At 39.4% G+C, this 14,901-nt stretch overlaps 1 protein-coding gene across 2 annotated transcripts in view; it reads left to right on the top strand.

The window, feature by feature from the left end:
* The window catches only part of GLIPR1 (GLI pathogenesis related 1), a 71,416-nt gene extending 66,408 nt beyond the window's left edge, over positions 1-5,008 (top strand). Inside the window, exon 7 of one of the 2 annotated variants that reach the window (XM_042992774.1) lies at positions 4,730-5,008. In XM_042992774.1, the coding sequence (XP_042848708.1) occupies positions 4,730-4,869 (140 nt within the window). In that variant the 3' untranslated portion in view covers positions 4,870-5,008. The other variant, XM_042992776.1, reaches the window with a different exon arrangement.
* Positions 5,009-14,901: the final 9,893 nt, after the last annotated feature.

The following is a 14,901-nucleotide window of genomic DNA, read 5'->3' on the forward strand; positions in this document are numbered from 1 at the left end:
CTTTTTGCAAAGCAATCTATAAAATATACACATATTCTTCCACAGTAATTCCACTCGTGGGACACTGTCAACTAGAAGTAAAGCACCATTCCATTAGGATCCGTGTATACCTGTGTTGATTACTGGCTTGTATAGAAGTAATGCAGTGAGAGGGACAATGGGGCCACACTGAAGAATTTGTTGCCCACTGGCTACATAACCGTGGCTAAGCTTCTTACCCACTCCTGTTCAGTTTCCTATAACAGGAAAAATAACCTTAACTCAGTGACTTTATACATGTAAAAGGCTAAGAAAGAATGCTTCACATGTGGCACATACCCAGTAACTGTTAGCCATTATTTATTTATAGTGACAAAAAAGTAAAAGCATCCTGACAATCAAGTAGAGATGTAGTTAAATAAATTGATGTTACTTTGATAGTGGTAAAATATTATGCAACCATTCATAAGAATTAATTAAATCTAATGAAGAGATTACATAGAGATATTGAGTAATAAAAGCCAGAAACAGTATAATGTAAATAACATTATTATTTATTATAATTATATATGATTTATATAATTATCCAATTTTTATAAAGCAAACCATTCATTCAATAAATATTGAGCCTCTATAATGCTTTAGCTTCTGTTCTAAACACTTGGTTTTATATGCTAGATATAATAATAATATGCATATGTGTACATATATATGAATATGTTTGTATGTGATTGTATAATGAAAAAGGATTTGGAAGGCTATACATTAAGGTTTTAAGGCTGGCTACCTTAGGGATGAAGGTAGTTAAAAAAGAAAAAGCAAGTAGGCAGAAAGACTAAACAAAATAGGTAAAAATTAATAGTCTTTAGAAAAATAATGTCAGCAAAAGTAAAGGATTCTGCATGAAAACTTAGAAAACCTGGGAATCTAGGAGAGAGACCAAATTTGAGAAACATATTCAGCCAGTCCGGGAATGTTTGCTGTGCAGCAAAATGTTTCATATGTCATGGTGTTGGAATGAAATATCCTTGCAGGATATCAACCTCTTCCTGCAAGGCCCTGTTTAGCAAACTCTGTAGATATGGAGATACGATGTATGGCTTTGGTTGCCACCCAGCTTGAGTAAGCACTTAACCAACCTCTGTTTCTTCAGTTGTAAAATGAGAATGTTGTTATATTACTGGGGTTTTTTTTCTTTCTTTCTTTTTTTTTTTTTTTAAGCAGGCTTCACACCCAGCATGGAGCCCAATGTGGGTCTTGAACTCAAGACCCTGAGATCAAGACCTGAGCTGAGATCAAGAGCTGGACTCTGAACTAACTGAGCCACCCAGGAGCTCCTAGATTACTGTTTCTTCAACTTTAGCCAACCTCAGAATCATGTGGAGGGATGATCCTATTCCCCCAGTTTATAGTTCAGTAGGTCTGGGGTAGGGCCCAAGACAACAAAGGATTATCCGGCCCCAAAATGTCAATAGTGCCAAGGTTGAGAAACCTGGGTCTGCAGACATTCTTAATTTCTGTGATTCTACTTCAAAGGGTTAGTAAGGGCTTTACTTCTAACCAGGGCATGCAATTAAAGCAAAGTTACTTCTCACATTTTACTTACCTAGAGTAGAACTTGCCTGCTATCAAAAGCCAAAGTCTCCAGCTGGCTGTTCATTATTATGCTGGGCTCCTCGGTGAGCAATCCTGCTCCATTTCCCTCAACTCTGTCCCTGTCATTCTGGAATTCTGTTGTCTCATTACTCAAACAAACAATGATACTGATACATACAGTGGATGCTTGAGGTCTAAAGACACTCATTACTGCTTGAATATTAGTCTCTCTGGGCCCCAGGCCCACAGAACATTAATATTTCATTGGGCCTCTGCTACTATTTCCAAGGCAATCTCCCCTCTTTCTCTTCTTGATTGTTCTTATTGATAAGCAACAGCTTTGATTTAATTTTCAGTTATAATATTCTTCTCCCTAAAGGAAAGCTGGAACACATTTCATAATATGAGGTTCCACCATAGCAACAGAAGGCTTTTTAATGCACGCATGAATATTCAAGATTTAATCAGTGGCACGTGAAATGTATTGATACTGCTGAGGATTATTATTTTATGCAAATAGAACAAACAAAATACAGTCTTTTATTTGTTTACAGGACACCGAGGGAATATGTGAACTTTTCTAGGAAGCGGATTTCTAATCATTTGTTAAATCTATATGCCTCTCCCATCCTTCAGATGGTGGTAACCACAGATGGTCCCCAATGAAAGGAACTTTTTAGAAGACGTATTTCAAGCACTTAATGGGTTTATCTTTAAACAAGTCTTTTCATGATGTTAACAAGATGGTGACATGGCTTCTCCACTATTTCAAAATCTCAAATTAAAGAAGTCAAGCTATCTGATACACTTAGAGACATGGAAATTCAGAGTTTAACACTGCACTTTTGCTTTTGACCATCTATCAATGATTTTAATATCTTTTGGTTTACCAGTCCCTTTACTAATGTGATGAAATCAATGGACCCTTTCCCCAGAAAAGCACATATATTTGGGTACCCACATCATTTTACCCAAAGTTTGATGGGATGTTCATGTATCTGTCACACTCTTTCATAATACCCCTAGAGGGTCAAGATATCAGGTTAGGGACCCTTGCCTTAAAGCAAGGGGAGGAGTGTCTCAGAAGCTTGGATCTGATCTTATGAGCACTCAAGTCCCCCGCTCTTAGAGTTCTTCAGGGGAGGTTGAATTAGAGTTTTAGTATGTTTTAATACTTGCATGTAAGTATACTTTTCAAGATTCCTTTTACTGCAAGTCATAGAAATTCAAACATGTGAAAAAGAGGATTTATTGTCCTACATACCTAGAAACTGGACCTAGTACCTTAACAATGTCATAGTGACATTCATGCTCTTTATCATGATCTCAAGATCTCTCCCCCCCACCCCACTCATTCTGTGCGTGTGTGTGTGTGTGTGTGTGTGTGTGTGTGTCCTTCCATCTTTTGGCTCTGCTTTTTCTGTGCTGTCTTTATTCTGAAGCAAAGATATCTGTCAGCAGCTCAGAATGAAACCTCAACAGAAGAAGAGTTTCTTTTTCCCCAAGAATTCCATCCAAAGTCCCAGGAAGATTCTCAGTGAGCAGTTCTGGATCACATGCTAGAGCCAGAGGTGGGCCACACCCACATAAACCATGTGGGCCTGGAATGGGAAGGAATGAGTTCTAAGGAGTAGTTGAGAGCTGTGCCACAAGAAGGGGAATGGATGTTGGCTGGAGGGACAAAAACACACAATGTGTACTACAGTAAGTAGAGCGAATTATACAGGGGATTCATGGATTTTCAGGTTTTATCCATCACCATCTCTCATTCCCATGCCACCATTCCATTAAAAGAAGCCGCATACTTGAAGAATTACTTAGATCCAGTCTCAAGACAGATGGAGGAGTTATGTACTAACATTTTATTTAGTGTATGTATGCGTAATAACCCTCTATATTTGCTGTGAGGATTCTAAAATGCATTGACTGGTCTGTTAGGTTGATTTATACTTCTCTAGGCACATGTGGTGATACTGAAACAGTGATCTGCTGTAATTGTGTTGACTTGGCATAACCCCTTCTTATAATATTATTCTCTCATGTAGCATATTTCCCTACAGGAAATGGCTATATTTTTTCTTTTAATTTTGAAAAGAATAAAAAAGGAAACTGCAAGGAACAATGCAACCATCATCCAAGACCCCCCTGCCTAAATTTAATTAGCGTTAACATTTTAGAATTTTGGCCCCAGATTTACATAAATATTTGTATAATAAAATCTCATCCATATGCAAAATGAAGTCACTCCAGAGTCTTGTTTCTCTCTTTTCTTTTCTAGAAACAATAACTAGATGTTTTGGTTTGTAAGAACCATATCAGACTTACTAAAATGCAGATAGACTAATATAACAGATCCTTTTCTTTTTAAGTTTATTTATTTATTTTGAGAGAGTGTGTGTGGGAGGGGCAGAGAGAGAGGGAGGGAGAGAGAGAATCCCAAGCTGAGTTGAGAGCGAGCTGAGAGCGTGGAGCCCGGCGCGGGGCTCAATCCCATGAACCACTCAGATCATGACCTGAGCCAAAATCCAGAGTCAGATGCTTAACGCACTGGGCCACCCAGGTGCTCCTGCTACAAACACTTTTGTAGTCATAATTAAATTTAAGACATAAAATACTGCCAGTTAAAGCCCCTATGTACACCTCCCTAACCCCATCCCTCCCCTCTTCCACCAGAGGTGATCACTTATGCCAAGACAGGTGTCTATCACTTCCATGAAGATTTTTGTTTATATGGCTACTCCACACACATAATCTCTAAGCAAGATAAAGTGGGCTTTAAATAAATGTTTTACATATGACATATGTACACATTACACATTAATAAACTGGTATATAATTACATTAATTATATAAGTATTTTATATTAGTTATATACATACAAGGTATATATTAAATGTATACAAATTTATATACATATGTATGCTGTATGTACTCCTACAACTTGCTTTTTAATGGAATGGTTTGTTTTGAGGTTTATTCGTATTGAATCTATGTGATTCTAGTTCATTCATCCATGGTATATAACTTTTGAATTAGTATGTAAAAGACATGGGAGCTTCTGTCTAGGTTTCTCTCTCTCTCTCTCTCTCTCTCTCTCTCTCTCTCTCTCTGATAGCTTGCCCTAGAAGGTGACAAGTTGCCTTGTCTTGAGCAGCCCTATGGAGAGATCCAAAAGGCAAGGAACTGAAGCCACCTGCCACCAGCCTCGTGAGGGAGCTGGGAAGCACATCCTCCTGCCTGATCAAGCTTTCAGATGACCAGAGTGTGCCTGACTCCTTGACTGTAGCCTCCTGAGAGACACTGAACCCGCAGCACCAGCTAAGTTCCTGACCCTCAGAAACTTCATAAATGTTTGTTGTTGAAAGCTGTTAACTTCAGGGGTAATTTTTATATAGACATAACTGGAACAATATTGAGGCAAGCACAAGTGTTCACCAAATATATATATATATATATATATATATATATATATATATATATATATATATATATCAGATTTCAATAGGGATGTGGATGAGAAACTTCTTCTTCTCAGGAGGAATAGTTTTCCTTGATTCTTGCCACTAGAGGGCAAAATGTTCATAGATGATGGCTTGAATGAAGAATTGAAAGGCTTTTGCTTTTTCCATGGAACTGCAGATGTCCAAGATGGAAAAAACCTTAGAAATGATCTGGTCCAGCTCCGTTAATTTACAGATGAGGATTCTAATGCCCAGAGATATTAACCAACTGGTGCAAGGTCACACAGATTAGGTCTGAATGTACAAACTCAGCTGCGTTTAATAACATGCAGACCTAGTAACTATTAATCGACTCTGTTGTTTCTTAAAATCACTAGGTATAGAATAAAGAGAGAAGGCTTTTAAAAGTCCTATTTCAACTAACATACTAGTATTCCTAAGATCCAAAAACTTGTGATAGAGGCATCTGGGCGGCTCAGTAGGTTGAGTGCTTGACTACTGATTTCAGTTCAGGTCATGATCTCACAGTTTGTGTGACTGAGCCCCACACTAGGATCCACACTGAGCATAGAGCCTGCTTAAGATTCACTTTCTCTCTCTCTCTCTCTCTCTCTCTCTCTCCCACACACACACTCTTTCACTCTTTCTTAAAAAAAAATTAAAGACTTGTGATAATAACCATTCCCACTTACTGGATGCTTATTATAAGCCACTACTCACACATTATGTGCTATGTCTTTTAATCTAATCTGCACAACAGAACTTTGAAACTTATACTCATCAGTGCAGAAGCGCCTGTATAGCTAAAAGGAAACAAAACAGATTTGAAAATGATACAGGTTAAATCTCATTACAATGATTTTGGCGGGGGGGGGGGGGGCAAGTCATAGTGTTTGATTATAGCAGAAGTTTGTTGCTTCTGGAAATCAGTTAGCATGTTAAGACACTTAAGTAGTTGTCACATAGCATTGGAAAATAAAAGATGATTTCTAAAAAAATATTTATTTATTTTGAGAGAGAAAGAGAGAGAGTAGGGGAGGGGCAGAGAGAGAGGGAGGAAGAAAATCCCAAACAGGTTCTGCAATGTCATTGCACAGCCCAACAAGGAGTTTGATCTCATGAACCGTGAGATCATGACCTGAGCTGAAATCAAGAGTTGGACGCTCAACCAATTAAGCCACCCAGGCACCCTGAAGAAAAGATTTTGATGGCTCTATTTCTTGCCTTCCCAGAGAGGACTTTTTCTCTCGCATTCTCCCTCTCATTCTGTCTCTCTGTATGTCTCTGTCCCTGTCCCTGTCTCTGTCTGATACACACACACTGCCCCTCCCCTTTATTCTAGTCAACCAGCTGTGCGATGTTGGATAACCTTCTTAGAGCTTCACTTTGTTGCACTTTCTTCATTTCTAAAATGAGACTACACCTACTTCCTTCAAGCTCTCATCAGGGATGCTGCAATGATTAATGAAGAAGTCTTTGTGAATCTCATTTGGTTTTGCAGAAGGCAGGTGTTTAATAAAGCTGAAGAATCATTATAGTAGCAATTAGTCATATTTGAGGACAGATGGGCAAGTATTTGGCAGTAGTGACTTGGCTGGAGCTGTTGCCACACCAAAGCAATGAAGTAATGTCAACATGTCAGCAGCATAAGTTAGGAGCAAGGAGGCCATACCTTCCTATCCCACACACTGCTTTGTTCATCATCCCTGCCTGGTACATACCTCTACATAGTCACAGCATTTCCAATGTAGTTAGGTAGGCAACCTTGGGAGAAGCACCTCATTATTGTGGTTTATAGTCTCCAAAGATAGCCACCATTGACACCTTCTCTCTTCATATAAGGATGACACTCACACCAAGAGATTGAGCCTATTCCTTCTCGCACTGAATCTGGTCTGGCCCTGTGACTTACTTGGACCAATAGGATACTGTGGATAGGACTTCGCTAATTCCAAGTCAAGCCTTCAGGAAGAGTGGCAGTTTGTGCTTTCTCTTTCTTGGAAGAGAGCTGAAAGGTAAGAAGTTCAACTACCCTGAGACCACCTCACTGTGAGGAAGTCCAACCTAGCTATGTGAAGAGAGAGAGAGAGAGAGAGAGAGAGAGAGAGAGAGAGACAGGGACAGAGAGACAGAGACAGAGACAGAGATGCCCGGGGCCAGCTCTCAGATGTTCCAGTCAACATTGCTTGTGTTCTGGACATGAAAACATGAAGAAGCAATCTTAGACATTTCAGCTTTAGTACCTACCATGTGGAGCAAAATAACTGTCCAGCCTAATTACAGAAATAGGAAAATTAATGAATATTTGGTGGTGTTAAGTCACTATGTTTTCAGGATGTTTGTTACACAGGAATAGATATTTGAAACAATTATCACCATTTAAAATAAGGTCATATAAATGGAATAGAATAGAGAACCCAGAATTGGACTCACAAATATATGCCCAACTATTCTTTGGCAAAGCAGGAAAGAGTATCCAATGGAAAAAAGACAGTCTCTTCAGTAAATGGTGCTGGGACAACTGAACAGCAACATGCAGAAGAGTGAACCTGGACCACTTTCTTACACCATACACAAAAATAAACTCAAAATGGATGAAAGACCTAAATGTGAGATAGGAACCCATCCAAATCTTAGAGGAGAAAACAGGCAACAACCTCTTTGATCTCAGCCACAGCAACTTCTTACTTGACACGTGTCCGAAGGCAAGGGAAATAAAAGCAAAAATGAACTATTAGGACCTCATCAAGATAAAATGCTTCTGCACTGCAAAGGAAACAATCAGGAAAACTAAAAGTCACCCGATTGAATGGAAGAAGATATTTGCAAATGACAAATCGGATAAAGGGTTATTATCCAAAATCTATAAAGAACCTACCAAAGTTAACACCCCAAAATCAAATAATCTAGTGAAGAAATGGGCAGAAGACATGAATAGACACTTCTCCAAAGAAGACATCCAGATGGCCAACAGTCACATGAAAAGATGCTCAATGTTGCTCATCATCAAAGAAATAAAATTAAAACCACATTGAGATACCACCTCACACTGGTCAGAGTGGCTAAAATTAATAGCTCAGGAAACAATAGATGTTGGCAAGGATGTGGAAAAATGGGAACCCTCTTGCACCGTTGGTGGGAATGCAAACTGGTGAACAGTGTGGAGGTTTCTCAAAAAATTAAAAACAGAATTATGCTATGACCCAGCAATAGCACTACGAAGAATTTACACAAAGGATACAGGAGTGCTAATTCATAGAGGCACATGGACCCCAATGTTTATAGCAGCACTATCAACAATAGCAAAATTATGGAAAGAGCCCAAATGTCCATCAACTGATGAATGGATAAAGATGTGGTTTATATATAAAATGGAATACTACTTGGCAATGAGAAAGAATGAAATCCTGCCATTTGCAACAACATGGATGGGACGAGAGGGTATTATGCTAAGTGAAGTAAGTCAGTCAGAGAAAGACAGATATTGTAAGTTTTCACTCATATATGGAATTTGAGAAACTTAACAGAAGATGATGAAGGGAAGGTAAAAAATAACTTCAAAGAGAGAGGGAGCCAAACCATAAGAGACTCTTAAATATAGAGAGCAAACTGAGGGTTTATGGGGGAGGCAGCAAGGGAGAGGGGAAAATGGGTGATGGGCACTGAGGAAGGCATCTGTTGGGATGAGCACTGGGTATTGTATGTAAGCGATGAATCATGGGAATCTACTCCTGAAGCCAAGAGCACACTGTATACTCTATGTTAGCTACAATAAATTATATTTAAAAATTTAAAAACATAAAAAATAAAAATTAAAAAAGAATAAATAAATAAATAAATAAATAGGGTCATATATCTCTTAATGCCCTGTCTTTGCTAAATGACAGAAAATTCCTTCAGAGAAATGAAATGAGAAATAAATATTTTGGTAAAATGGAGGGGTAATTTCTTTTTAGAGGATACAGTTTTTAGTGTCATAAAAGTCCTAATAAAATTAGAGCACTTATTCCTTCCTTCACTCACTCACTCATGCTCAATAAATATTTGTTGGGGAAACCTGGATGGCTCAGTCGGCTAAGTGTCTGACTCTTCATTTCAGCTCAGGTCCTGATCTCACAGTCTGCGAGTTCCAGCCCGAGTCAGGCTGTGCATTGACAGGATGGAGCCTGCTTGGGATTCTCTCTCTCTCCTTCTCTCTGCCCCTCCTCTGCTTGCATGCACTCTCTCAAAATGAATAAACATTTTTTAAAAAATAATAAAGAAGTAAATATTTGTTGAACAAAAAAATTGTTTATTATACACCTGGCACAGTTTTAGGCATGGACTACATAGTGCTAAATGAGAAAGTTAAGGTCCCTGATATCATGGTGCTTACCTCCTAATTGGAGAAGACAAATAACAACAACCATAACAAAAAGATTATTTCAGTTAATGATACTGTAATTGGAAGGGGGGTAATGTGGATAGCATTGTCACTGTCTTTCTAAGGTTGCCTTTCTGATCCATCAGCAATAAACTAACAGACCAAAAGAAAAAAAAGGAAAAGAAAGAGAAGAAAGAAAAGAACAGAAAAGAACAGAACAGAAATGAAAAGAAAGAGAGAGAGAGACAGAGAAAGAAAAGGAAGGAAGGAAGGAAGGAAGGAAGGAAGGAAGGAAGGAAGAAAAAATAATCCCTCTGAGTTACTTGCAGTTCAGTTTAATTGTTGGCAACCTAATTAGCAGTTTCTTGGTATGAGTGTATACTCACAACTCAGGATTTGGGGGAGTGCCTTCCCATTTGGGACTTTATGTCTGTTAACTTTGCTAACACTGAAACAAATCTAATAAGGGAGGTGATTTTCCTCCTACTCTATCAGCTTTGGAGGAGGTAAAGACGGAATGTACTAGCATTGGAGGAATAGGCATGCTGGCCTGCACCCTGTTTATTAACACAGTCCTGGAGACATGGCCATTGCTGCACTCAATGAAAATGTTTGAATTAGGAAAGAAACAAGGAACTGTATATTTTATAGTCTTAAGTGTCTGGAAGTTTCAGTTACTGATTTTCCTCTGAAGAAAGGGCATTTCCCATAAGAAAATTCCAAGTAGAAAACCACTCTTCTTTCATACATAGCATGGTTCTCTGTGATATCCTACAAATCTACTGCTGAGGCACTTCCATATTCTTTTAAAATCAGTGTTGACTTCTTTGAAGGCAGGAACTCTGACTTACTTTCTTTTCTTCTTCATCCTCTCACACAATATCCCTTCCATCGTACATACTTAATAAATATTTGCTGAAGGGGCACCTGGGTGGCTTAGTCAGTTAAGGGTCTGACTCTTGATCTCAGCTCAGGTCATGATCTCACAGGTTTGTGGGTTCGAGCCCCATATTGGGCTAACACACTGTCAGTGTGGAGCCTACTAGGGATACTCTCTCTCTTTCTCTCTGCCCTCCCTCCACTCATGCTCTCTCTCTCTCTCTCTCTCTCAGAATAAATGAACTTAAAAAAATTAAAATTTTTCTTTTTGCTGAACGAGCAGATACTGGATTAAAAGACCAGGGCCTGCATTTGAATCCCAGCTCTGCAATCTGTTGGCAGTGTGTCCTTGGTCAAGTTACTTAATTTTTCTTCATTCCATTTTCTCAATTGTAAAGTAGGAAAAATAACATTTTACATGATTGGTTGTAATAAAAATGAAACTAGGGGCGCCTGGGTGGCTCAGTCGGTTAAGCGTCCGACTTCGGCTCAGGTCATGATCTCACGGTCCGTGAGTTCGAGCCCCGCGTCGGGCTCTGTGCTGACAGCTCAGAGCCTGGAGCCTGTTTCAGATTCTGTGTCTCCCTCTCTCTCACCTTCCCCCGTTCATGCTCTGTCTCTCTCTGTCTCAAAAATAAATAAATGTTTAAAAAAAAATTAAACTATACACATACATATATACACATATATACGTACATATACATATACACACATATACACAAATACATACTGCAATTAACACAGAGCCTGCATGAGCTAATTGAGTGTAGCTCCTTCCCAAAGAGGTTATTTGCCTTTAGTTAAAATTTGGGAAAAGTGAAGATCACTATAATCTGAATATTTGTATCTCCTCCCATCACCAAAATTCGTATGTTGAATCCTAACCCACAAGGTGATGATATTAGAAGGTGAGGCTTTTGGGAGATGATTAGGTCTACCCAGGAGAATGGGATTAGTGACCTTCCAAAAAAGGCCAGAGAAAGCTCCCTTCCCCCTTCCACCTTGTGAGGACACAGCAAAAAGATAGCTAGCTGTCTATGAATCAGAAAAGCTGCCCTCACCAGACACTGAATCTGCAGGTGCCTTGATCTTGAACTTCCCAGGGTGGAGAACTGTGAGAAATAAATATTTGTTGTTATAAATCATCCAGTCTATGGTATATTGTTATAGAAGCCCGAACAAACTAGAACAATCACTATTGCTAGAATTGCATGTATTTTTATTTAAATAGTGGCTTTTCAAACTCTGCTTTCATCTGAGATAAATTTCTTATTTGGCCACTATTAACACTGGCAACAGCTGAGCATCTATTATGATTTTTCAAGAGTCACTATTTTGGAAACTTATTAACTTAATTTAAATGTTTTTAATGTTTATGTTTTTAAATTTTTTTAATGTTTATTTATTTTTGAGACAGAGACAGAGACAGAGCATGATCAGGGGAGGGGCAGAGAGAGAGGGAGACACAGAATCCAAAGCAGGCTCCAGGCTCTGAGCTGTCAGCACAGAGCCCTAGGCAGGGCTCAAACTCACAAACCGTGAGATCATGACCTGAGCGGAAGTCAGACTCTTAACCAACTGAGCCACCCAGGTGCCCCAATGTTTATTTTTGAGAGAGAGAGAGCGCGCGCGCTAGTGGGGGAGGGGCAGAGAGAGAGATGGAGACAGAGGATCCAAAGCCAGCTCCGTGCTGACAGTAGAGAGCCCCATTCAGGGCTCGAATTCAGGAGCCCCAAGATCATGTCCGGAGCTGAAGGTGGACGCTTAACTGACTGAGCCCTTTAGATGCCCCGGAAACTTACTAATTTTAAATGGATGATGCAGTGTCAAAATTTGCTAGCGTTGAAGAGTCAGAGGGACAGAAAAGGTGCAACAAACTTGACTCATTCTACAAACTGTAGGTCCAACTAATTCCAGAAGAGCTAATTTCAAAATGTCTGTTTGAAAGAGGACTTTACTTACCTCCATTTTGACCTCGGTTTATACTTTCTACCTGATTAAGCTCTTTCCAGCTTATCTTTTAACCAAGGCAAAAATCCCAGGGGACAAAGCATCCTGTGATGGGAGTGGAAACTATCCCCCCAAGCAATAGGGAGTGCCCTGATGCCAGCAAGACCCTGTGTGATTGACTCCAAGACAAGGATCAGCCTGACCCTCACTGCCCACCTGCAAGTATCCACTGACCTTTGTCCCATGTTTTCCTCATGTAACCTGTAAGTATTTTCAGCACTTTGGAGACAGTCTTTGAGTTGTTAGTCGGCCGTCTTCTCGGTGATGGCCTCACAGAAGTAAATTCCTTTCTTGTTTCACTACCGCTCGTCCCTCTGCCTTTAGATTCTGCCGGTGGCAAATGGCAAAAGCTGGTCTGTTTGGGACCCCCTCCCCCCAGGGCCAGGTGCTCTTGCATCCTTGCGCCCCAGTTACATGTTATAGAAAACTCATTAGAAGTTCCCATGATATTAACGAGATACGTCCTTGTATAAAAGGGACCCGGGTAGAAACTTCAAAAAAAAAAAAAAAAGTGTCTTGAACGAAAGGTAATAGTGGAGAGAAAAAATATGACACAAATGAATAATTTTTGTTCTTTTTTATGTTTACCATGTATTTGTGGAATAAGTGGTTGAGGACTTACTGACACAGACTTTGAAAAACTCAAATAAGATAATTACGATTTTTAGAGCATGGGCTTTATTTGTCAAGATAAGAATATATAATGACTAATTCACTAGTATTATTAAACAAATGATAATGAGATAGAATTGTAGTTAGAACAATCAGTTTAACGTTAAGAGCCCTTTGTCTTAAACTGTAATTTTAGAGAAAATAAAATGATAATATTCGATGTATAGGATAATCTCAAGTGGTTAGAAAACATAGCATTTAAGAGGATTCAATCGTTTTCTTCTCTAACCGCTAGGGAGAGCTTTATTTGTGCTCAGGAGTTGCTGAAATAGCCTTTCTGATCTTTTAAAATCTGTATCATTTCTAATTCCATGGTGCCTCATCCTGCAGTGAATATAAGGATTTACAAACAGATTTAGAAGTAGCAACAAGTGATTCCTCTTTGTGGAGTGCACTCCTACCTTGGGTAACAAATGACAGATTCCCAACTACTCACATGCCTGGATGACCTGGCCATCTGCAGTCTGAGATGTTCTCTAGCCCCCAGCAGACTGAACAGTATTTCAGTTTGGAATAAAATTGAACAGAACAACTATCTCTGTAACCTTAAAAATGCTGAGAGCATCTCCCAAAAGTAATCCATTGAAAACAAAGTAAACAGCAGACCCCAAGGATGTGGCAAAAATTAAAACGGTATTTTTATCACTGGGCTCCAGCTCGATGTCGGTTTTAAGGTAGGAGACCATGTGAACTGGTTACACACTCTGTACCGCCCCAGATGGCTCAGTGAAGAATCCTCAGGATTTAGCATCATGACTGATACTAGTATAGTCTCCTTAGCTCTGCATTAAAATGTCCACTTAGAATTTCTGGGTCTAGGGATGCCTGGGTGGTCGGTTGGGCATTCGACTTCAGCTCAGGTCAGGGTCTCACAGCTTGTGAGTTCACTCTTGCATCAGGCTCTGTGCCAACAGCTCGGAGCCTGGAGCCTGCTTCAGATTCTGTGTCTCCCTCTGTCTCTGCTCCTATCCTGCTCACGCTCTGTCTCTCTCTCAAAAGTAAATAAACATTTTCTAAAATTAAAAAAAAAATTTCTGGGTCTATACTATTGTCAGGTAACCAATATCTTCTCAGATAGTGGAATATTTTAGTGAAAATACGTCTATTTCCATTCATTCCCAGATTCACAAACAGAAAGGACTTAAATGCTCCTTGGTCCTGGGAAAGTGGGTTATTGAGGGGGTCAGGAATGGCATAGGTAGGAAAATCTTCCATAGTCTAATACAGTACTGGCTCTTTACCCAATTTCTGCAGATGACCAGAATATAACAATAGCCTTAAAAATGCTGGTGATTAGGGAAAAAAAGATCATAATCTCTATCAAGTGTTGCTTATCATTTTTTCGGCCATCTAGTCCTTAATTTATACATTCTGTTAAAAAATAAAATTCAACTGAGTAAATTTGTTATGTATGTATGTATGTATGTATGTATGTATGTATTTAGAACCCTGAAGGATAGAGAGGAAGAGATAGAATTCTGGTGGGGGGGAGAGGGACAGACTCGAACTCACGAACAGTGAGATTATGACTTGAGAGTCCGTTGCTTAACTTAAACTGAGGCACTGCACCCAGGTGCCCCCTCAACCGAGTAAATTTGAAGATCTAATTTGTTTTATTTAGTGATTCATGGATTGGGGAACCTCAAGTTTAGCAAAGACAGAGATACTCCAAGGAGTTGTACAAAATGGAAGGTTTTCATAGGAAGGAGGGTAGGGCAAAGAAGTATTAGCAAAAGAGGGGCACCTTGGTGGCTCAGTAGGTTAATTTTGGTTCAGGTCATGATCTCACGATTCATGAGTTCGAGCCCCGCATGGGGCTCGGTGCTGACAGCTGGAGCATGCTTCAGATTCTGTGTCTTCCTCTCTCTGCCTCTCCTCCACTCATGCTCTGTCTCTCAAAAATGAATAAACGTTAACAAACAATTAAAAAAGAAAAAGTAT

This window comes from Panthera tigris, chromosome B4 (assembly GCF_018350195.1).
Source record: "Panthera tigris isolate Pti1 chromosome B4, P.tigris_Pti1_mat1.1, whole genome shotgun sequence".
Lineage (NCBI taxonomy): Eukaryota > Metazoa > Chordata > Mammalia > Carnivora > Felidae > Panthera > Panthera tigris.